Source organism: Boleophthalmus pectinirostris, unplaced genomic scaffold (assembly GCF_026225935.1).
Source record: "Boleophthalmus pectinirostris isolate CB_2022bp ecotype Guang Dong unplaced genomic scaffold, ASM2622593v1 HiC_scaffold_8, whole genome shotgun sequence".
Taxonomy (NCBI): Eukaryota; Metazoa; Chordata; class Actinopteri; order Gobiiformes; family Gobiidae; genus Boleophthalmus; species Boleophthalmus pectinirostris.
The window spans coordinates 41,890,006-41,915,048 of record NW_026571515.1 but is presented as its reverse complement, the minus strand read 5'-3'; the positions used below and the strand labels follow the sequence as shown (position 1 = coordinate 41,915,048).

At 40.3% G+C, this 25,043-nt stretch overlaps 2 protein-coding genes across 4 annotated transcripts; both read left to right on the top strand.

The window, feature by feature from the left end:
• pip4k2ca (phosphatidylinositol-5-phosphate 4-kinase, type II, gamma a) lies at positions 1–14,777 on the top strand. Of its 3 annotated transcripts, none has more exons than XM_055165969.1 (10): positions 1–445; positions 4,755–4,852; positions 5,190–5,286; positions 6,031–6,177; positions 8,147–8,293; positions 8,785–8,823; positions 9,564–9,677; positions 9,881–10,154; positions 10,871–10,974; positions 11,168–14,777. In XM_055165969.1, the coding sequence occupies exons 1-10, from the start codon at positions 287–289 to the stop codon at positions 11,246–11,248; spliced, it is 1,260 nt and encodes a 419-aa protein (XP_055021944.1). In that variant the 5' UTR covers positions 1–286; the 3' UTR covers positions 11,249–14,777. The 3 variants fall into 3 exon arrangements, with proteins under 3 accessions (XP_055021944.1, XP_020797675.1, XP_055021945.1); XM_020942016.2 differs by having other exon boundaries at positions 3–445; positions 9,881–10,148; XM_055165970.1 differs by lacking the exon at positions 1–445 and adding an exon at positions 1,358–1,474.
• Positions 14,778–17,099: 2,322 nt separating this feature from the next.
• On the top strand, positions 17,100–24,786 carry gpr182 (G protein-coupled receptor 182). Its single transcript, XM_020942035.2, has 2 exons — positions 17,100–17,266; positions 21,062–24,786. The coding sequence occupies exon 2, from the start codon at positions 21,063–21,065 to the stop codon at positions 22,155–22,157; it is 1,095 nt and encodes a 364-aa protein (XP_020797694.1). The 5' UTR covers positions 17,100–17,266; position 21,062; the 3' UTR covers positions 22,158–24,786.
• The last annotated feature ends 257 nt before the right edge of the window (positions 24,787–25,043 follow it).

The following is a 25,043-nucleotide window of genomic DNA, read 5'->3' as shown; positions in this document are numbered from 1 at the left end:
ACGGGGGGGCTTTGGCATGGCTTTAGGGGGCAACGCTGCTGCACGTCTGCACTTTTAATCAATCATTTACGCTGCTGCTAGGCTCCAGCTAAAGCAATCATTTATTCTGCTCGTTTACACGTTAAATTGAGCTTGAATTAAACCAAAATCCGGGTGACCTTTGACAGTGTGAGCCGTTGGGGAGGAGCGCGGCTGGGTCTCGGCGTTAGCTCCGTGTGCTAGCCTCCTCCAGAGACAGCGCAGGTTCCAGGAAGAGCAGCCCGCAGAGGAGAGCTCCCGCGCGGCTATGGCATCCCTCGGTAACTCCGGGGCCAGCTCCAGCCCCATGGTGATCCTGGCGCCCAAAACCAAGACGAAGAAGAAGCATTTCGTCCAGCAGAAAGTGAAGGTGTTCCGAGCCAGTGACCCGGTGATCAGTGTGTTCATGTGGGGCGTGAATCATTCGGTGAGTGGGACAGCGGAGGCTAATGCTAACGCTGCTGCGGGAGTGTAACTGCACCATATGGAAATGGAACAGGGACAGTTAGCACAACGGGTAGAACAGGGCACGGACAGGCTTTAAAGCTATCACAAAGGTAGTTTAATAAAGTCTTGGTTTAGACTTGGTTTAGACTTGGTTTAGACTTGGTTTAGACCTGGTTTAGACTTGGTTTAGACTGGTTTAGACTTGGTTTAGACTTGGTTTAGACTTGGTTTAGACTTGGTTTAGACTTGGTTTAGACCTGGTTTAGTCCTATTTAGACCTGATATTGTTATGAGTTATATACGCATGTTATGTAGACAGGTAGCGCTACGGTTAGTACAGACGTTTTATTCAGTGTCTAGTCCTGGTTTAGACCTGTTTTAGTCCTGGTTTAGACCTGTTTTAGTCCTGGTTTAGACCTGTTTTAGTCCTGGTTTAGACCTGTTTTAGTCCTGGTTTAGACCTATTTTAGTCCTGGGTTAGACCATATAGTTTACATATGTTTATTTAATGAAGGATCTGGTTTACTCTTTACTATTAGTTTATTATCTGGTTTTGTTATGGATTTTGCATGCTATTTAGAGAGTTAGCACAACGATTATTACAGGGCGATCAAGTTTAGATCATGGTTTACAGATCCTTTACTCAGTGTTTAGTCCTGGTTTAGTCCTGGTTTAGACCTGATATTGTTATGAGTTATATATGTATGCATGTTATTTATTCAGGCAGTGCTATGGTTAGTACAGATGTTTTATTCAGTGTTTAATCCTTGTTTAGTCCTGGTTTAGACCATATGGTTTACACATGTTTATTCATTGAAGGATCTGGTTTAGGCCAAGAGTTTGTTTTCATACCTGAGAGTTTCGGCTGCTCCCTGCGGTCTTTCTCAGAGTGGTCACGTGATGTTGCTGTGATGTGTCTGGTCAGCTGATTTCTACAGGTTTTGGCGGTGTCTTCCTACCGAAGCCGACCACTATGAGGAAGACTGCAGTGAGTAGTCGAAATTGTCAGGTATGAAAACAAACTCTTGGTCTGAAAAAAGAACCCAATAAGATAAATTATCGGAAGACTAAATGAACCTCATTGTTCTAGGATCTGGTTTAGGCTTGACTATGAGTCCCAGTTCTGTTATTTAGAATTAGCACATGGTTATTACAGAGCTGTGAGAGCAAGTTTAGATCATGGTTTACAGATCTTTTCTTCAGTATTTAGTTCTGGTTTAGTCTTGATTTACTGCAGTTTCTGTCCTGTTTGGACTTGGTTTTGTTATGCTTTTATGCATGTTATTTATACAGCACGATGCTTATTACAGGACAAGTGAGTGGTTTTAAACTATAAAAAAGGTAATAAATAAAAGTCTGATTTGGTTTATTCTTGGTTTAGTCTTGGTTCAGTCTTGGTTTAGTTATGATTTAGACCCTATATTTTACACATGACAATGAAATACAGGGATTGAAAAATGCTATCAACTATGAAAAAGGAAAAAAATAAACAAAATTATGTGATATGAAGTTTAGAGATGTTTTATTCATTATGAAGTCCTGGTTTAGTCCTGATTTGTTTTTGGTTTAGTTCAGTTTCAGAAAGCTGGGTATATTATGGGTTGTGCATGCATTTAGACAGTGTACACAAGATGTTTTATAGATTTTTTTATTCATTGGTAAGAATTGGTTTGATCCTGGTTCAGTCCTGGTTCTGTCCTGGTTTAATCCTTGTATAGACCTGGTTTAGTCCCAGCTGGTTCTTGATCGATTGCACCTGAGTGGGATATACTTAAAGTAGAGGTTTTGTTATGTAGTTGCGCATGACTTTTTTTATCCATGGTTTCATCTTGATCTAGAGACTAACTCTAATCCTAGTTTAGACCTGTTTTAACAATGATATTCTGATTGAGTCCTGATTTAGTCTTAGTTTAGTCCTGATTTACTTACATTCTATTACTGCATCTTGATTAAGTCCTGGTTCAGACCTTATTTAGTCTAATTTTAGTCCTGGTTTAGAACAGGTTTACAATTGATGTAGTGTCAGTGTGTACTACTACTTTGAATCTAGAAGGCTGCTTACGTAGATTTGTCTATCCATTTTCTTCTGCTTTATCCGGGGTCGGGCCGCAGAGGCAGAAGTCTGAGCACTTTAGACAGTATTTATACCTAGTTAAGACATGATGTGGGTTAGTTTACACTGTGTTTAGCTCATTTTAATGACAAACCCATTAAACCTATTATTAACAGAGTGCAGTGGTATAGTGTATGTGTCACTATGTAAAATTAACCAAAACAGAAGTAAGCCGTGTGTTCACCAAATGTCCCTATTTGCATTTGACACATTTAGTGTAATTGATTTATAACTAGCCCCTTACAGTTACAATCCTGTAGAAGATTTTACGTCACTCACACACCCACATGACAATACTTCATAAATATACAAAAGCATTTATAACCACACACTACTAACCAACCACACACGACAACTTCACAAACCTGAACAATACCATAAAAACAATAAAAAGTGACATGGTGACCAAATATGTTACGTGTTAGCAGTTAATACCCCATAGAAGTAAATAGATAAAAAGTTTTAAAGCTAAATTAAATAATTTCCATTCAAACTGTTCTCCAAAAAAGTAGAGCCCGACCGATACAGATTTTGTTGTGGCCGATATGAAACCGATATAATGGGAGTTGGCGCTGCCGATGGCCGATATAATGGCCGATATATTTAGTGATGTAAAAATTCACTGTAAATCTTGAATTGTTTAAAAAAACTTAGGTTTGGCTCTAGTGGATTGTAAATTGGGTTTATTTAGGCAACATTTATTGTTATTCTGACTCTTTACATCATATTTACATACAGTAGATTGGCCTAATGGCATTTTTGCATCACATTCTAGCTACTAGTGATGGGGATTCCAGTTTTTTTTTTTTTTGGAGAACCGGCTCTTTTGGCTTGGCTCACTAAAGCAGCTGGCTCTTTCAGCTCCCAAGAGACTCTTTAGATTGTTTTGTTGCAAGCAGGACTACACCAGAACTGAACCAGGACTGAGTGTCGGGACTTGGTCTCTCCCTCACTCGAGCCCAAGATTAGTCCTGCTTTATTCATTTTATGCTGAACTGCAGCCAAATATGCACTTTTTTTTAAAAATCCTATGCACACGCAGATTTCTGAAAGTTTTGTTTTCAGCCGCTGCTGCTGTCAAACTACGGGCCTACAAGCGGCTTGAAGAGAAAAAGTGAGAAAAAGAGAAAACGCGGCTCCCAATAAGAAGCAGGCTCCCGTTGTTCGCTTCAAAGAGCCGGCTCTAAGAGCCGCTTCGATCGCAACCGACCCATAACTCCTAAATAGTAAAGAAACTAGCGCTCTTAGCCTTTAGCCATAAAAACGTGCGCGCCGCGGTAATTAATTATGCATAAATGTGGATCATTCACACGTCTATTCACAGCTCATTTACATATCAATGCAGCTCCAGTAGCAAATATACGGACAATATAGTCACTTTACAACAGACCAATAGAAAACAGCCTGTTTATGTGCGGGAGCTACAGCAGCTAATCGCTAATAACAAATAACCAAAACTAGCTTCAAAGTCAATGTATTTCCAACACTCAGCCTCACACAGGCTCCTCCCACATCACAAGTCTGAACTAATAAATGTCCTTTTAATCCAGACTCAAACCGATTGTCCTAAAAAGAATATAATCTCAGTGTTGTGCACTGCTGCGGGTGTAAACAAGAACACGTGAGTGAAGTGACATGACTCTGTGGTGTGTTCAGGGACAGTACAGACACAGACAAGTTACACTGCAGATAAATACTGACACAGAGCCACATATTAGGACATTTATCTGTCTGTAAATTGGATTAAATGAACATAATGTAGAGAGTCTAAGCTTTATAACGAGGTATAACATGCCCACGTGAAATATCGGCCCATATCAGCAAGCATATCGGCAGATAGCCGATATGTCTCCAGGTGCCCATATCGGCCAGCCAATATATCGGTCGGGCTCTACAAAAAAGTTAAATTCCTGTACAGTGCTTATTTTCTCTGTTTATTTCACCTCAACTTTACTTCATGATTCAGAAAGTTTCATTTCAGAAACCAGGTCATTGTAACATGTTAGATGATGGAAATGGAAAAAAAAATCTGTAATTGTGAATAATCATTAAATAACTGTGTTTTTTCTTCACTATAATCGTAACACTAAAAGTTGGATATGGTGACCTCCTTTATTTAAATACAGGAGTTAATGAAAATGTTCTTTTAATGATGAACGTGCACTTTATTTCCCAGATAAACGACTTGAGCCAGGTGCCTGTTCCTGTGATGCTGCTTCCAGACGACTTTAAGGCCAACACCAAGATCAAGGTCAACAACCACCTTTTTAACAAGTACGTTCATCTCACCTGCTCTTTCTAAAGCACAAACACTGTTCTGTACACGCTTACTCAGCAACACAAAGAACTATAACGATTTTTTGTGTCATGTCACACTTCACAACGTGAGGATTTTAAATCATGCAGGCTCACTGTGAAAAGACCAAAGTTTGTCTGAGTGCAAGTGTGGACCTGTTTTGCTTCTTTTTAAGTTACAGAAATGTGCTAACCAGTGAATATGTATTAAAACTAACCATACTTTTCTATTACTTGAGAGAGCATCATTTTGGTCTTCCAATGTGATACCCAAGTACAGGTTCTTTTTGACAGTTTCTATGTTATGTTTCTGCAGAGAAAACCTCCCGGGACATTTTAAGTTTAAGGAGTACTGTCCTCAGGTGTTCCGGAATCTGCGAGAGCGTTTTGGTATCGAGGACTTGGATTATCAGGTGAGTTGTGAATCATTCACTCACCTCTTTAGTCATTTTCTGATCGAGAGACATAAGGGCTAAATATTGCCAAGTTACATTTCAGAAGGCAGGTGCAATAACATATTTTGGTCCTTGTACATAGAGCGATCCATCCATGGTACCATGTCTTGATCTCGTCAGATAATCCATAATAATAATAATAATAATAAACCCATACACTTGTAGTGTGATTACAGAATCGACAAAGTCTCTCGAAGCTGTAGACTCTAGTCATTATTCTTTCATGAAGATTGGCAGTGGGGCTGCTAATCTGCGTCATCGGCACCATCTGCCCCATCGACCCCTCAGACTACCATCATCACTCACACCCACACCCCTTTCAAGGCTAGATAGGTGAAGTGCCTTGTCTAAGGACACAGCGACACAAGTTTGGTTCTTTGTGACGAGGGACATCTGGGAATATGCCAGTGTGAGGCAGCAGTGGTTTTTGTGCATCCTCTGTTGTGTTCTTGGGCAAAACACTTCACCCACATTGTCTACTATGAATGTGATGTGTGAGTGTTGGTGGTCTGAGGGCCCATGGCGTAGTCTCCATCCAACAGCAGCAGATCACTGGTTCAACTGTGGATCTTTATGCACTTCTCCACACTTGTACAGTTTTGAACTGTTTTGAACTCTCTCCTCTCTCCTCGCGCTCTCCTTTCTCTCTCATCTCTCTTTCTTTCCTGTCCCTCTCTCTTGTCTGTCTCCTCTCTGCTGCAGGTATCTCTGACACGCAGTCCTCCTCTCAGTGTGGAGGCCCAGGGCGAGGGACTGCTCCTCAACTCCTACGACAAAACTCTAGTGATTAAACAGATCTCCAGTGAAGACGTGGCCGACATGCACAATATACTGTCCGAATATCACCAGGTACGCCCTTATATGTACAACATCCTGTCAGGTACACCCATATATGTACAACATCCTGTCAGGTACACCCATATATGTCCAACATCCTGTCAGGTACGCCCATATGCACTACTTCCTTTCTAAGTAGCACCAGGTACAGTATATAATGACCATAGAATAATTTGATAATACATAGTTTACATGTTTCCATTTAGACACTGTAAGTGCAATTAAAGAAACAGTTTGTAGTCTGCGCTCTCACTGTGCTACAATATCTTTTAGTGCCATAACCTGCAGATATACGTGTATATTCTCAGTATATTGACAGCCCTTGTCTCATGTGAAAGCTCAGAACCTCCAAAATTCCCTCCCTGAGCTGCAGAGGCTGCACTAGCACTGATTCAGGGTTGTGCAGGTGCTTAGGTTTAGGTAGTGTCATTCACATCAGAGAGAGGCAATTTAACCAACTGGATTTTAATAGTGAAACTGGCAACCCAAATGAGAGAGTCCATATTTTGGCCCAGCCCTTGTTTCATTATAATAACTTCCTTGTGACATGGTTTTTGCTCTGTCTCCTATTACAAATAATAACTGTGCAGTGGTTTCCTGTTTGCTCTGTTGCTCTGTTGCTAGAGGCCAGACCTTGAAAGTGTATGTGAAGTGGCTCTGTCCCCTGTGGCCCACTTCTGCAAAGCTTTTGTTTGTTTTTATGGTGCTCTGTGAGAGTTTAGTTACAGCTTCCCTCTTTGCTGTGCTCCTCTGTGCTCTGTGCTGTGGTGGAGCAGGTGAGGAGAGTGACCTGAATCAGACTCAATTTAAAGTGTCTCCATGGAGCAAAGCTGTCTCAGAAGGATGACTAAAAACAGGCCTCTGTTCTACAATGTGGATGGGGGATCAAAGGGGTTTTAAAATATTCTTCAGTATTCTAAAATAACAGCAAAATACAAAATAAATTGAATGAAAAATTGTAGGGCCAAATAGTGAATTGAATTTCATGACTGTTAATTATAAACCATCTTGTCTCATGCTTCTGGACCCACTCTTGTTAAAAGTAAAACATCCATAAAAAGAACTGAGAGCAAAGGTAAATATGAAAAAAGTCGCAAGTTCATTTTCCAAACATGTTCCATTATCATGGTCAAAATAATTGCCTTCAACAATAATAATACAATCTAAATATTCAAATTACGGATGTTAATATTCATAGTTTTTATATTTTTAATATGCTCCATGGCTAAACAATGATTACAGAAATGTACTGTGTTATAAATGGAAACAATGATATATATGATACTTTGCAGTGACATCACTCTGGGGGTGTTCTAAATGGATTTCTATCGCTAGAACATTCAGTAGTTACTATGATGAGACAACACTGTCAAAATGCTCTAATATAGTCTGAAGACTATAGAAAATATTGAAATGCATTTAAAGAGCACATTTTCAGGAGGCTGTGATCAGAGCGAGCGTTCATGGTTCTGTTTAAAAGTTTAATTTTACACTAAAGGTGAGAGGGACTCACTGAAAAACTGTTGGCTAATGCTAGCTTGTCTAGCTAGCTAGCTAAGTCATTAAAGTGTAAGTGGAGTAACAGAGCTACAAACAGAACAGTTCTTACAATTAACATGACATCAGCTGCAAAGTATCAATAGTACTTTTATCTACCATATGGTATTATACTTGTTCTGATACAGCCCAAGATCATTCTACAACTGTTCAGGAAACATCCAAATTCTCTGTTACATTGTACTTTGTCATGAAATATAAAAAAATAAAGTACATTCACAAATGGTGACCCTAACAATTTCCATTTGTGACAACAACCTAGAAGTCTCAAGCCTGTATTTCATATTGTTGCAGTGTAGGATGTTGTCATGTCACGTGAAACCCAGTAGTAGTGATAGTTGTTGTTTACACAGGACTCTGGCCCGTTCAGCAGGTGCTCTCAGGTTAATGTAATAATGTAATGTTCATCTTTGTGTTGTCTTAGCACATAGTGAAGTGTCATGGGAACACGTTGCTGCCTCAGTTCTTGGGCATGTACAGAGTGAGTGTGGACAGTGAGGAGACCTATCTGATTGTCATGAGGAACATGTTCAGCCACAGACTCGTGGTGCACCGCAAGTACGACCTCAAGGTACCAACACTACAGCATATGAATTATTACTTTAGTTTAACTCTACTGTCCAAATACCTTTCTGAATGTATATTTTATCTACTACTGTCAAGTCTAATTAATCTGTCTCAGCATTTCCCCATTTCTTGAAGAGGTTTTAGATGCCATCCATGCATGTTTAAGTAATTTAGTGATCTCTCTCAGGCCCTATTTAAACCCTCCTTACTGTAAGATTGTGTACAATGCTCCTCTTACAAACCTACATCACCCATGCTCCCACACAACAATTCTACATAAATATACAAAGCATAATTCAAAACTGTACACTATGACTTTACAAACCTGGTGCAATGAGCTGTATGCTGATTGCACTGAAATACAATAAAAGATATCATGTTGATCTAAATATGTTATATGTTAACAGTGAATGCCCCATACAAGTGAAATAGGAACATGTTTATTGGTACTCAACACTTGTCCATTAAATTATACTGGTATCATTTGTTTTGCAGGGCTCTCTGGTGTCTCGAGAAGCAAGTGACAAAGAAAGGGTAAGAACTAAATCTTTTTTTTATTATTATTATTTTTAGGGCTGTAATTCTTTAGTCATTTAGTTGATTAATAGGTCAGTGGTGTCTCAACCAACATTTGTATTAGTTGACTTATTCTATTTAGATGATAAGGATTTATGTGGGACAATAGCAGAAAGGAGAAGTGGGTGAGCTTTTGTTTTTTTTGTATTTCTATTTAAAAAAAAGGCTGATTAAGCTCATGATTCACACAATTTATTTATTTTTCTAATATATTTACTGACGCTGAAACCTCACACTTTTGCCCATACATATGCATGCACGCACAAACACACGCACACACTCACACGCACACACGCACACACACACACACACACACACACACACACACACACTTTTTACCTCATTTGCTGTGGTGGTGTATGTGTTGTATTGTATTGTTCAATATTGTACATAGTGTATTGTCCTGTCCTGTTTAATGTCAATATGTTGCAAATTAAATTAAATAGCGGTTTGGGTCAGATACACAGAGATGACAATATTAACAACATGAAACATGCACCATACATCAAACTGTCCAGTTGTGGTTGTCCTGACCAAGACTAGGTCTACATCAGGAGATGGGTCCCACTGCTCCTGACAGGTTTAACTTGGAGATACTAAAGGATGGGTCAAATGCAGAGGACACATTTCTCTACATTGACAGTAAAGGTGCACCTTAAGTTTTTTCTGAAAACCCTGTTGTTTCTGTTTCTGCTCAGGTGAAAGAGCTTCCCACATTTAAAGACATGGACTTCAGGAACAACATGCAGAAGGTGTATGTGACAGAGGAGGAGAAGGAGAAGTTTATGGAAAAACTCAACAGGGACGTGGAGGTGAGGCCTGCAGTGCCACATCAGCGACCACACGGGGGCAGCATCACCACATACACCACAATTTTAAATAGTGCCCAGCCTATAATCATGTAACTTTTTTCCTCTTAGTATTGAATTGAGTTTGAAATGTTAGTATTGTTCTTGTTATTGTTGGTATCAACTCTAATTTGGACAATGTTTACGTCTTTGTTTTTGTTTTTCAGTTCCTTGTTAAATTGAAGATCATGGACTACAGTTTGCTTCTTGGGATCCATGACGTGGGGCGTGCAGAGCGTGAGGAGGAGGAGGCAGAGGAGGTACCGAATGAGGAAGAGCAGGAGACTGAGAACGGTCTAGCACCCTCTGCTGCTGTGGCGGGCTCGTACGGTAACTCCCCTGAAGGCATCGCAGGGTACATGTCATCCTACAAACCTCTGGGTCCTGGAGAATACGATCCTTATGTGGACGTGTACGCCGTCAAGAGCTGCGCAGGTAATGGTAAATGATAGCCAAACAAACTATATAAAAGGTTCATTTTTTGTTTGTAGACTGTAGAAGGAGCTCATGTAAAGCAAATGATATCCAGATACTAATGTCAAAACAAGAACTGATAACAGATGGACAGAATAGACACAATGACCCCAAGAACCTACAATACACCAATACCAATCATTAAATAATACAATATAAAACAGAAAGTCAGTCCTGGCCAGTAAGAGGAATTCTCTCAATATTTGTGTTCACAAACACTGGCTCATCTCCTGTTGTGACTGGGCTGAGCCAACAGTGTTTCACACCAATCACAGAGCAGCATTGTGGTTTGGATGGAGCCAAAACAGACATACCTTAGCTTATTTTAGCAAGAGTACAGACTTTTAATTTTGTGAAAATCATCCAGAGGTAAGAGCTTTGTGCATTTGTGGAGGAAAGATAAGGTGCTTTACTCTCATCTGGATTTAACTCAAGTCTAATTTGTCTACTTCCTCCACTGTTGGGACGCTTTGTCCAGATTGATAAATGTGTGGAACACACTTTAGAGTGCTACACATATCAGTCTGGTGTGAGCCAGGTTTCAAAAATAGCATTGATTAAACTATTTTTACACTAACCGTGACATGCATTCTATGAGCACCCTGGTGTATCTGTTCACAAATACATTTTGAGCTGTCATTTCTTTGACTGGAGTAAAATGTTTAGTGATGTTGTTTCTGCAGGAGCCCCACAGAGGGAGGTATACTTCATGGGTCTGATCGATGTTCTCACTCAATACGACACAAAGAAGAAAGCAGCACACGCCGCCAAAACAGTCAAACACGGGGTGAGTCTGCATCTTTTACAATATTGTCTCAACTTCTGTCAAATATGTGTCTATCTCACAGCAGTCACATGGCTGCTGAGCTGGTGTTCTGTTACTGTAGGTGACCTCTGGAATGTCCACTCAAGATGTCTGTTTTATCTCTTTGGATTTACTCTTGTTCTCATCATTGTTTTTCTGCTTGTTTGTGTGGCAGGCCGGTGCTGAGATCTCCACGGTGCACCCTGAACAGTACGCCAAGCGATTCAGAGATTTCATTTCAAACATTTTTGCCTAAAATCTCCACAAATGCTGCCAGAATCTCCTTTAAACGTATGCACAATCGGACCATTCTGTGTCTATGGGCCCTGAGTCTAGACTACTTCAACTGTAGCAATGTGATGTAAGACTTCAAATGCATTCACTCTATTTATTTTAGATGAATATTTCTTAAAACTATGGAGCACTCATAATAGACCTTTTTCACAACGGCTGGAAGTGCCGCGATGTGGGGTAAATGTCACTTACGTTAATGCTTTTGTATGGTGAAATATGTGTGGAAATGTCTGGCGTATTTTCCACCAGCTTCATAACTCTGCCTTCCCATCACCAAATCTTCATCCAACAAGGTCCACAAAGGACATATTCTGTCCATAAAGAATTTATCCACAAATATCAAGGTAAGAAAACATGAAGGAGAACAACAACAACACATTAGTGAACTTCTGAGCAAAACTAACTTTATGATCATGAATTAAACAAAAGTAACTTGTGAACTCAGACTGATTCTAGAATAAAAAATCGATTTCATGATGTGGATATTATGATAGACAGAGAGATTTGTGCACTTTAAATGTTAGACATGTAATCTGTGAACATCTGTAGCATTCCAGTTGTGCAAATCTGTCTATGCTGATATCTACATCATGAAATCGATTTTTATTTATTTTATTTTATTTATCAATTTTAATTTTAGAATCAGTCTGAGTTCACAAGTTACTTATGAACAAATTACTTATTACTTCTGGTTTATTCGTGACCATAACATTAGTTTTGCTCAGGAGTTCACTAACGCGTCATCGTTGTTAGCCTTTACATTTTCATCTTTCTTCCCTTGGTAGTTGTGGATAAATTCTTCATGTTAGAAAGTTTATCCTTTGTGGAGCTTGTTGGTTGAAGATTTGGTGATGGGAAGGCAGAGTTATGAAGCTGGTGGAAAATACGTGAGACATTTCCACAGATTTTTTGCCACAGAAAAGCATTAATGTAAGTGACGTTTACGCTACAATGCAGCACTTCCGGCCGTTGTGAAAAAGGTCTGTAAGATTTAAGCAATAAGATATATGAAAACAAGCTGCTGATCAGTGTGTAGTGTGAAATTACATTAGCCTTTTCACTGCAAACAAAGAAAATTACATGAAGTTTAAACTGACCTGAAACTGAGTAGTTTTGACTCATTTAGATTTATTTATTTTGTTAAAGCTGTATTATGTAACAGTTCTTTTGGCTCTGCCAACTCTCTCCATGGAAATGTTATGACTTTGCCTGGAAAGTTCCACAGGATCACATTAGATGTAATTAGCAGTTTAGCTTGTTTTAAAAAATCCTTGAAAAACAGTTGTTGGTGTGAGTGGGCTCGTCTCACCACAGCTCTGACCTGGAACTTTGTCCTGGTGGCATCATCTGCTTGTTTCCATAGAGATGAATATGTTTGTCATACCATGGAACATTCCATGCAAAGCAATAACATCTGCATGAGAGAGAGAAGCAGGTTGTGGACCCGTCAGAAACGTTACAGCTCCTGTCAATGATCTGCTAGTGTGGTGAGGAAATTGTCCTTATCCCATTAACATTTTTAACAAGTTTTCTCTCAGAGGGTCCATCCACTGCCATTTACATGTTATTTCTATATGTTGAATGTTCCAGAGTATTGCATTACACCTGTCTATCTTACATTTATTCATACTGCTGTTTTTATTGTTGAAATCTTGCAAGGTCACCTCTAGATACGTTTAATGTCATACTGTGGAACATTCCAGACATGGCAACAACATCTCCATGGAGACAAGCAGGTGGCCGAGCTTTTACCTCAAAAGTTTTTTCAGTAAAAGATTTACTGCGCTGGAGATGAATCATTTGAAAGCTCGGTTAAAACCCAGTTGTACAGATGAATCCATGTAAATGAGTCCAAACTGTTCATGTGTTCAGTTCAGGTCAGATAGATGGATATTTTTGCAGTGTAGTCTTTCTAAATGTGTAGAGACTTAGCTCTGTGTCTGTCTTGTCCTTAGCAGTGTAAAAAACATGGAGGCAGGTTGAGTGTGTTTAGTGCCAAATACGCCGCGTAATTCACTCATTTTAGCATTTGCACTTAGAGATCATTCATTCCATTTGCTAGTTAAGGGAAGTAAAGCCTAAAATAACTTTCTTTAACTAGTTTTAACCAAGCTCTAATGTTACTGGCCAAACATATACCTGGAGTTGTATTTTGTTTCGTTCATACAAATTTACAGAGGGGATTTTGGATATCTCGTTTTCTATCTTTAAAGGATCTGTACCTGGTTTTCCCCATCTTAAAAACATGAAAAACACAACTACTTCCTTTTGAAGTGGTCCAAAGTTCTTGCTCACATGCTTTATAATTAGCTGAAGACAGTACACAGTAGACATATTTTGACCTCAAGAGCTGCTCAAACAGTATATCTACTGAGACGAGATACATTTAACTCAAACTGTCCAAAAAACAATTGAAACAAAACACAAGTCCAGGTATTATTCTGATAAACAAAACATCCAACAAACAATAATAAAGAGTCAATCATGTGTAAAATAGCAATTCTAAACATTCACTAGTTTCTTCAATTTAGTTTTCTAAGTAAGCTGCCAACTGGAACTGTATCTGCTGTTTATTTGTAAAGATATTAGGAAGAAGGGTTGGTACCAAAGTCAGCAGAGGGAAGAACAAATTTATAGACTGCGCTTTGGTCCTAGTTTAGTCCTGCTTTAGTCCTGGTCTAGTCCTGATATAGACTTTGTTTGGTCCTGTTCTAGTCCTAGTTTAGTCTGGGTCTAGTCCAGGTTTAGGACCATCACAATCGTTCCTGTAAAACCCTTCAAATGTTGTTTTGTTACTGTTAACTGTACTAATGATAGAAAATGCATAACAATACAAGTGAGCAGGAATTGTCTCGTCTGAGGATCTGTAGACCTGTCACGGTAACACATTTGGATAAAAGGTCATATTGAAAAACACTAGAATTCACTTAAACTCTTTTCTAAATCAACCAGATTGTAATGCACACAAATTCAACAAATCTGACCTCACCATCTTGTCTCCTTGGAGATCCACCCATTTCTTCTCCTTATCTGGGACCAGGTCTGAGCAGAGAGGCCAGACTTCCCTCACCCCATACACTTCCTCGTACTCCTCCAAGGGAACCCCAAGGCGTTCCCAGGCCAGTCCCTCCAGCGTGTCCTGGGTCTTCCCCAGAGCCTGCTCCAGGGCCCCATATGGTGGAACATTTCAGGTAATGCATCTCCATGGAGACAAGCATGTGATGCTCCCTCGACCAGAAAAGTTCACAAACAATTCACCTTTAAAACACTACCAAAAAATATCAAGAGGTCCCCACTACATACAATATTTGTATTGAATGGATTCTCGTGACAGGTCTTGTCGTGGTGAATCAGTCTTTTTGAAACACTCCATGTTGGTGAGATGAAGGCAAACGAGTGCGATGAAGAACTGTACACTGTAAAACTCTGATTGCACATGTATTTTTGAAAATCAGCTTTTGGACCAAAATATATTTTACAGAGACACTAAACTTGGTGTGAGTTTTATTTAGTATTTTCTTGGTCAATATATTTCATTTTTATCTTCACATTAGACTTTATTGTGCTTTATTGATCCACAAGGGAGATTACTTGGACACATATATTGGCCTGCTGTCAACCAAAACTCATATTATTTGACTATTTCTTGACTAAAACTGAATCATGTTAGATATTAAACTAAAGAATCTGATTGTCAAGTGATACTTTGCAGCTGATGTCATCAACATTTTCTGGAGGTATGCTAACTGAGTGTTAGTTTAACCTTAATCTGATTTTTTTTTTTTTCTTTTTTTTTTTTTTTCAATAAAATCTGACCATAAATAACTGACTTAGCTCAAACTACAATGTCAGCTAGAATTTTTTGGCATCATTTCAGATGGGGGACAAGGGCCTACAGAACTCTACAGGAGATTGTTTTTGGCCTCACAAACTTGTCATTAATCTTATGGTTTAAAGTCTTTTCACCACTTTATGAAGCTATTATGAAAAAAAAATCATTTTACTTTTTATCTGTACTGACAGACAGATGTTGAAGTTTGCACTAGTTTTTGCCAGTTTTGTTGTTCATGTGGACAGGCCCAGCACCTACAGAAGGTCAACAAGTCTGACAGTTACAGTAAAATACTACCTTAGAATTCTGATCTGTCCCCAGCTCAGATTAATTAAATGCATTTTAGAAGGTGAACACAACCATGTAGAATGCCTAGCCCCTAACCCCTAACCTTTACCACATTTTGCTTTTGCTTGGCTGTACTCCAAGTTTGGATAGTTCTTTGTAATCTCTCTTGTATCATTCTAGTAAATATTGCTTTGTGCTGATGGTACTTCCTGTTTCACCGGTGTTAAAATCTGCTGACAGGTTCCTACTTAAAGGGCCCCTGTACAGACAAAAGCTGAGGGACAAGAAAGGGGAGGAGATGAGCTTTAAAATGCTGATGCTGTCCAATCATACAAGTCTGCATTTCTCACAAAGAACCAGAGCCAAAACAAACCTGTGCTGTGTCCTGATACAGGAGCAACAGGAGACCTGTGACTTCAGGTCATTGATCTGTGCGACCGCCTCCTCTCCTCTCTTTGTGTGTCTCTGTCTCACACACACACACTACACACATACACACTCATCACATTCATGCTTTGTCTAAATCAGAACCCCTTATTGGTAAGTCAATATTCCACAGACCCTCTGTTTCTTCATGATGCTTTGATTCTGAATTGTAATGTGAGGCCATGTTTTCAAACACATGTAGATTCGATATTCATCTCTCAGTGTGGAGTGGAGTTATAGTTGAGGCTGGTATCGTTAAAGCATTGCTGATACGATACATATCTCGATACAATGAGCTTTCGATTTAATACGATATATTTCAAATTGATTCAATATGGTTCAATAAAAAAATAAAGGCTAACTCATGTCTGATACTAAAAGTCTTTGTTAAACCACTTCTTGTGTAAAGTTCATATGAAACACAAACATTTTACTCATCAAAACAGTGAAAATGTCAAATGTGTCACATAAACGAGTTTCCATCCTCTGAACTAACAACAAAACTGAGTAAAATATACCAAAAAATACTCTTGGTGATATATCAATACAGCAGCCCGTGGTATTGATACCATATTATATATCATATTAAATGATACAGTATATCAATATTTTGATGTTTTTGCACAGCCCTAGTTATGGTGCAGTATTTTTGAGATTGGATATAGTATTCAAGTAATGGTCAATGTTATCACAATTTTTGGGGAACCCCAGACCTAAAACCACTAAAGCCATTCCTGCCCCAGTGTGGGCCCGCCCTCCCCGACGTCTCCCATCCTCAGTCTTCAAGGAATAACCAGACCTGGAGTGTATTGTGTGAATACACTCCAGTGCATTGTGTTTTTCAACACTGGAGGCAAGGGTGAAGTGTCTTGCCCAATGACACAACAACTGTATGCCATGTTATTCTGTAGGACTAAAATAAAAAAGTATTGTTCAAAGTCAAAGCCTCTTCCCTCTCCTCTTTCTCTCACTCCCTCTCTTTCTCTCTATTTGTCCCTCTCCCCCCATCCCCTGTGTGTGTGTGTGTGTGTGTGTGTGTGTGTGTGTGTGTGTGTGTGTGTGTGTGTGTGTGTGTGTGTGTGTGTGTGTGTGTGTGTGTGTGTGTGTGTGTGAGTGTGTGTGAGTGTGTGTGTGTGTGTGTGTGTGTGTGTGTGTGTGTGTGTGTGTGTGTGTGTGTGTGTGTGTGTGTGTGTGTGTGTGTGTGTGTGTGTGTGTGTGTGTGTGTGTGTGTGTGTGTGTGTGTGTGTGTGTGTGTGTGTGTGTGTGTGTGTGTGTGTGAGGATGTCCTGTCATTACTGTGTTGGTACTGCTTGGGAGGGCTCTTTCACTCAGAGTCTTGGACCCTCAGCTGAAAAAGGCTCTTCTCTGATCCTCCTCTGCTTCTGTCAGAGCTCAAGAACCAAACCCCATCTTCAGCAACGCCTCAGAGACAAGGTGAGTCCAAACACACAGGTACAAGTCCACAGATAGAGGTGCAGGTACAGGTGCAGGTGTTGTAGTTTTCTGACCCCAAGAAACAACTAGTTACTGTAGTTCCTCTACTGTGACTCGACTAGAAGTACAGCAGGTCCAAACCAGGACTAAACCAGGACTGAAACAAGGGGAAAACAGGACTTTCCTAAAGAGTAAAGAGTTACTCAAACGTGTGAACAAAAGTACATTTTGTGAAATGGGACCTTAAATCAAGTCACGTTTATCTGGACAATTAAAGGTGTCATCCCTGATTTAAAGACCGTTTTATGCATGTGGAAAACAGAACAAATTCATTTGAAACAGTTTGCAGCTCTTCCTCATTTACCTTCTGCTTTTTGAGGATCTTAATTATTCACCATGATGAGTTTAAAAGCACTTTTCACAACTCAGACTATTGTAGAAGTTTTCAGCTTGTCCAAGAAAGGATGGTAAAAACATGTCTTAAGCAGGAGAAGTTTATTTACCATCAATAATACAGGCCCAGGGGAACTTGAAAAGTCAACATAGTATGATTTCAAAAGTGAACATAGTGTGATCTCTGAGTGCTTCCAAAGGAGGAGTTTTATAAAGCAACTGTGGTGAGAATATAAAGGCCAGTAGACACTGGTTATACAGAAATATGCCATAATTTAAATAATGATGGGCCAATGGTCTGCCAGGGGAAGATCCTGGTGTTACTATAGCTCCTGTGAGTCAATGTTAAACTGAGAGATGTATGTGGAGGATAAATGACTTAAATTCTCTTACACAGACCAGAGAGCTGCTTTTACAACACATCTGAAAATGACTGCTGCAGAATTGGAAAAACCTGATTTTGTTTGAAGTGAAGTGATGATTTCCACAAACCAAGCATTTTTGCAATTAACTAAAGCAGAGTTGATTTAGGTGGGGTGAAGATGGGCGTGACCAGACTCAGATCCTCTGTCCTGAAACACAGAAAGCTGCAGTGAGGCTCAGCCAGCCTACAGCCCCACAGAGCTGCATTATTCTCTCTCTCACAGTGAATGTTTAAAGCAAGGAGAAGATAAGACACTGAACACTGAACACACTCCATAACCTTTGGAATAACTCCAGACATGTTTTTATATTTCAGATTCTTCAAAATAGACATAGCCATAAAACACTTTAGTATAGTACAATACTAAGGAAGAGACTTGATACTTAACACTCATTCTAATGCCACAATGATAATGAAAAACACTTGTTCTGATACAGCTCAAGATCGTTCTACAGTTGTTCGTTTCTGTCCTGTCACTGGGACCTTTTTAGTATCGATACTTTCTGAGTAGTTATCAATATTTAGTCTCGATACTAGTGTTAGGGTGGCTGCTTTGAGGAATCTGAATCCAAAATCTTTATTTTTATTGAACATTTCTTAACACAAAAACACTGAAAGAGAAGGTGGGTGGAAACGTTTCACTGCTGGTGTGTGGATTTTGAACTGTTTGATACTTGATCTGGTTTCGATAGTTGTACGCTGCTTTCATGTGTGTGTGGGCCACTGTGGAGAGGAGATTTCTCTGAGGGTGGTTCTTGTTCACTCGACCTCTGACCTTTGACCTGTGTGATTTCTGTACTTTGAGAACACACTTTGTATCTGTTTGCACCTTTGCAGCAGAAACTACTGCCACCAAGATATTTTCATTTGTACAATCAGAATATCTGTCATTATGAACTCTGCTTTGATTTCCACCAATCACAGCTCAGTGTGGACTTGGTGTGGGTTTTTTGTCATAAGTCAAATACAGACCTTTCAACACAATCACTATATCAACTTATCATGCAGTATATGAAAGCTGGAATTATATATTTTGGGGCTCAGTTTGTGTGTCTGTGTGCGTGTGCATGTGTAAAATTTCTTTTCAATAGTGTAGGACAGACCTGGGCATTGTCCAGTTCCAGGGCCACATACGGCCCTTTGGTCGACTGATCAGCCCCTTTAAGCTCATTTGAAATGACAAAATAAATATACAGTATTTTATCATTTGACCTCATGCATGGACTAAAGCTCCATTGCTTTTATTTTTAGACATTTTTTGTTCAGCAGCCTCATTTTTTCATTGCTTAGTCATAACATAAACTTTCCCAGTCTGAGAAGCTCATCAGAACAATCTGATTTACTGCTTTTTATCAAGAAATACAATTCATATGATGCAGAATTGAGTTAAGCATTTTGGCTCCACAATATTTTCTGTTTCTCATGTGGCCCAATGGAAAAAAAAAGAATTGCCCACCCTTGGTGTAGGATGATTTTCAAGACTAAAAACTGGGACAAACCCGGGTTGGGATGGTTGGTGTAAATAAAATGGTGAAAAGAGCGTAACCCTGTCCACTCAACTCATAGTCATGGGAACGTCTGTCGGTGCAACTGACTGCATTTTTTAGAGTTATGGTCATTTTCAAGCACAGTTTTCTGTGTTTTAGCTAAACATATGACAGTGTAATCCTCCTTTAGTGTTGGCAGGGTCAGATTGGTCAGAAACAGGGACATGTCTTGTATAAAATTGGGACAAATCATTTGTTTTTGATCAAACTGTTGGGACAGGGGAATAAGGATATAAGGGAATAAGTATTTCTCTGTAGCGATATATCGTGCTCCAACATTTGTTACCAAGACAGGTGAAGTCATATTTACAATTTATTTAACACAATCCACCTGAAAGAAGTGGCTTATCTAGAACTACAACAGGTGAGCTGATTTGTGCAGGTAAATAAGTCAGTCTTACATAATAATACTGTCACAGGCTCATAAACCAACAGTTCTTCACCAGGGGCTCTGGCCACAGACGTACGGGCGAGTGGAGTTTGTAAAATGTTTTTATGTTCTAGAAATTGTTGGCTCATATATTTTGACTCAAATTTGCTAAATTATTTTCATATCTAGTGGGACGAGGACCTCATAGTGATTAATTCAACTCCACTGATGTTGCTTCAAATCTTATCAAATATCCCCCCCTGGTTTTTCCTCAAACGCTCTTGTACCTGTGGATTAGGAGGTGACAATGATGAACTTCACTGTCCACGTGAACTGTCCCACCGAGTTAAATTAATACGATTTTTACCTAGTGGGATCTACGGCTCTGTTCAAACTGGTGGGATCAGCTGGGGCCAAGATGGCAGAATCCGCTTGACTTTTTTTTTTTATTGCAGATTTTCAGATACATACAAAAACGGCACCTTATAAAAGTAAACTGTTCACATGAAAATAAAATAAATGCATAAAAAAACAAGTGAATGAAAACATTCACATATAAAAGGGGCAATTTCAAAGCTCTAATTTAAACTCACTGAAAAGACATAAAGCCTCTTTTCTCGCTATTATCCCCACTGAGTGAGCAAAGAGTTCCAGATCATTCTTCAGGTGCTGATGTTTGATTTCATCTTAAAAAAAAAAACTTGTCTGTACAAATGTACTTCCTTGTTTATAAAAGTGGAGGTGACGTGTTTCCAGTCTAGAGTGGAGCTTGTTTTTCAGTCAGTCACTCTCACCTTTAAGTGTAAAATCAAACTCCTGAACAGAACCATGACACTCACACTGACCACAGGCTCCTGAAAATGTGCTCTTTAAATCCATTTTGTATTTTTTCTTGAGTTTTCAGATGAACAAACTTTTTTGACAGTGTTTGCTAATGTGTGCATTGTGTCACCATGGTAACTCCTAACATTCCAGTGCTAGAGATACATGTAGAGCCCCCCCAGAGGGACGTCAGTAGATTTCACTGACGCTGATGCTTGTTTTTCTGTGTCTTTTCTCAGCATGATTGAGTCTCAAGAGCACAACCACTCTCTGGACTACTACAATGGCACGCCCTGGTTCGTGTACGAGTGCACCATTGAACTGAACACGGACAACCGCCGCGTCGCCCTCTTCCTCCTCTATCTCTTCATCTTCATCGCGGGCCTCCTGGAGAACCTGCTCGTGCTCTGGGTCAACTGGCGCAGACGTCACTCCGCTAACGGCGTGCTCTTCTGCCTGCTCAACGTCAGCATGTCCGACCTGATGGTTATCCTCATCCTCCCGTTCTACATGCTGGAAGTGACCATCAACCAAGTGTGGCTGTGGGGCCGCTTCCTCTGTAAAGTCACCAGTCTTGTCTACTCAGTCAACTTGTACAGTAGCTCTTTTTTCTTGGCACTAATGACTCTAGAGCGCTACCTGTCACTAAGCAAGCCCACGTTCCCTTCCATATTCCCGGTGAACAGACGACGGCGTTGGTGGCTGTGCGCGGCGGTCTGGCTCTTTTCCTTCTTCCTCGCACTTTTGGAGAACGTGCACGTAGATCTTCTGGAGTGGGACGACCCGGGATGCTACATGCTTCCTGAACAGAACTTTATGGAGTGGTTTGTTTCTACGACGATAGTTTCTCTAGTTTTTCAATTTCTGATTCCTGGAACGATCATCATAACGTGTAATTATCTCCTGGCCAAGGCAGTACGCAACGCTCCAGACGTCCAGGACAAGAGAGATGTGTGGCTGGTGCACGTTTACTCTGTGGTTTTTGTTGTGTGTTGGTTTCCGTTCCATCTAATCCTGTTTTTACTCATGATTGATGACATCAACCCGTTTCTGTTCAGCTGTAACACCGTCGAAGTCATGTATTTCACCTACAGCATCGTCCAGACCTTTTCTCTGTTACACTGTGTGGCCAATCCCATTCTCTACAACTTCCTGAGCAAGAGTTTTCGCAGTAATCTCATCAGCAGAGTGGTGAGCTACATCCCCAAAGAAGGGAATGTGGAAGGACAGATGGGAGGAGGGACGCAGCCCAACGGAGGAGGAGGAGGAACCGAGGGAGGGAAGCAGCGCAAGATCAGCAACGCCAGCACCAGCCAGTCCGATGTGGGCTCATAAATGTATCCATACTTTGCAACTGATGTCATCAACATTCTCTGGGGGGGCAACGCTAACTGGAGGCACTGCTCTGTCTGAGGCTCTGTGACTGAAGTTAGATTTTAATCTGATCTTTTGTTTTGATCTGACCAGAAAGAGCTGGTTTAGTTGGAGCTACAACAGGTGAGCTCCTTTGCAGTCACATTACAGTCACAGGCTTGTTAAAGAATTTTTCACTTAGTCACACTCACCTTTTTGCCCAGTCAATTCTCGTACTGATCACAAGCTCCTGAAAATGTGTTTAAAGGACACATATTATGCCATTCTCTGATCTGTTATAAAGTTGTTTCCTCATTACAAACATACCTGGAGTTGTGTTTTGTCTCAGGGTGCTTTCAGACCGCGAGTTTGATTATTTGGTTTGCACCAGGCAGTAAAATAGTTCTTCTGTATCATAGACTCCAGTGTGGTCCTTTCACACCTGCAAACCAACCAAAAGTGAGGCTGAAACACACTGTCTCACTCAGTGGCCTTCTCATGGAGCCCCCCCTCGGGGTATGGACGGCACAGGCCAGTCCCTAATTTTTCTATGAACCTTACATTTCTTGAATCCTGCCTAAGATTCTCCCTGCCCCGGAAATCTCTGACTCACAAACCGGGGGCCCGCTGACCCAGTGTTCACACAGGGCGACCTGGTTGATCCTGCCAGTAACAGATGCTTGTCTCAAAGATGAAGCTGTGCAGGTCTAAGTCCACACGGCCGCTACACTGAACCTGTGAATGGCTCATTAAATCAGTTCTGGTTCCTTTGATCGATCCACTGTTACTTGGGCCACATTTTGCCTCGGTTCGAGGTTTGCCTCATGTCTTCTTCACTCACCACAAACAGGAAATGAAATAATTGGTATCCTCACATTTTGTTTGGACCTACTGTATCAGAGTTTGGCATTTGGTCAAGCGGTCCAAGAGCTCAAAAAAGAGGCAGTCTCAGTGATTTAGTGGTTTAATGCAGATCCGAGTGTGACTGAAGGTTTCACACCAATGAAAAACAAGCCCAACTAAGAGCTTCTGGTTTCAATGAAACGTGTAAAAGAACCTCATTCACCCGTTTAACACACAAACCCTGCAGATTTAGGCTGAGTTCTTCTCTCAGATAGAAAACGCTTCCACCTTGTGATGTCATGTGGTAATACAGGAAGTGCTCCACTGTGTTTTTAAACTCTATACACCTTCACTAGAATCATTTGGATCATTGCCCCCTCGTGCTAATGAGGTAACAACATTATAACACGGCTTTAAAATCACCAGAACACATTTTGTATAATTTAGGACCTTTAAATACATTTTGTAATTTTTCTTGATTGATCAGACAAATTTAAAAATGTTTGGACAGAGTTTGCCAACGAGCATTGTGTCACCATGGAAAATACTGAACATGCCACCATAAACACACATGCAGAACCCCCCAGTGTGAAGTTACTGCAAAGTATCAGCAGGAAATGTTCCAAAGTGAGCCATTTCCATTCTGTTTGAAAGTCTGTCTTGCACTTATTCTATTACAGGTGTTTTTATTGCTCAGGAAATCACTTTAAAAACGTCTTACTGTGAGTGTGGTCGCCTCTGCATAGATCTGACCTGGAACTGGGCCTGGTAGCATCATCTGCTTTATATTTTGAAAATGAATTTTGATTAATATATAACAATGTTGTGTTTTCTTCTGTGACAATTGTCAAAAGCTCAATAGCTTATTTCCTGGACATGTTTCGGCGGCAGCACTTCACTTTGGTCACAGGTGTCACTGCCGACGTGTTCAGGTGACGTCAGTGTGATGGATCTGGCAGATCTGTTAGACTGACCACACTCTCTGCACGGTGGTGTCTGGAGAAGTGAGTCCCATGTGTGAGCTGAGGTGAACGCCCCCTTGTCTCAGTTGATGGTCCGTGGGCCCCGCTTCCTGATTTCAATGATCTTGTATCTTTTGTATGTGTCCCAATCCATGACATGGAGATGATTCTTGTCTCCATGGAGACGATACGTTCGCACGTTCTAGGTAAAGCAATAACATCATAGAATTTTTGTTAAGATTTTAAGATGCTAAATTCTAAACCACTGCACTTTTGTTCACTTGTGAATATTATTTTGGCTAACACAATATTGCAGCGTCCCAGTTTTCTGGCCTCACACACACGTCTGCACTCGTGGTGGGAGGGCTGCAGAAGTGGAAGAACAGGTGGGCGGGGCTTGAGTCTGCACCAGAATATTTGCAAACGCGCTAATGTCTGATAGCAGAGCTTATGTCACACATGTTTTGGCTGTTTTCATGTCTGTACATGTCCACTGAGAGGCTCCTCCCACCTGCACGAGAAACACCATTTCCATAGTGCACCTTTAACCTGACCTTGACCTGCCATCATCTCAAAACACGAGAACTCCTGATGCGTATTCTTTTATGTAACTCCACGGTAACTCTTTCCTGCCATAATTCTAAGTCTTCCTGTTTTTTGTATCTGGGCCGAAGCTGAAGTCGGAAATATTTCACATTTGAGTTTCCTGGATGCTGACCTCCCTCAGGACGGCTTCAGAGGAAGACTGGCACACCACCAATAAACAAAGGGATGTCTTGTGACTGATAAGAGCTGTGTATTCAAACTTATGCCATTTACTGTTTTATTTCTGTTCATATGAAGAAATAAAAATGTCACATAGTTTTGCAATATTCTGGGAGTTGATTGCTGCTTTAGGACAGTGAGTTCAAATGATTTCAAATTCAAAATCTTGGATTGAGATGATTTGGTTTTCAGTTTTGAGATTTTCTGAGGGGTCTCAATGTATCATTTTTATGCCTTTTTGAATCAAAATATCTGGCACCAAAGTAAGGAAAATGCACTTGAAATAATGCAACTCTAA

Coding starts and splice junctions, on each gene's coding strand:
- pip4k2ca (XM_055165969.1), top strand. CDS start 287: ATGGCATCCCTCGGTAACTCCGGGGCCAGCTCCAGCCCCATGGTGATC. Junction 446..4,754: donor TGTGGGGCGTGAATCATTCG/GTGAGTGGGACA, acceptor TTTATTTCCCAG/ATAAACGACTTGAGCCAGGT. Junction 4,853..5,189: donor AACAACCACCTTTTTAACAA/GTACGTTCATCT, acceptor ATGTTTCTGCAG/AGAAAACCTCCCGGGACATT.
- gpr182 (XM_020942035.2), top strand. CDS start 21,063: ATGATTGAGTCTCAAGAGCACAACCACTCTCTGGACTACTACAATGGC.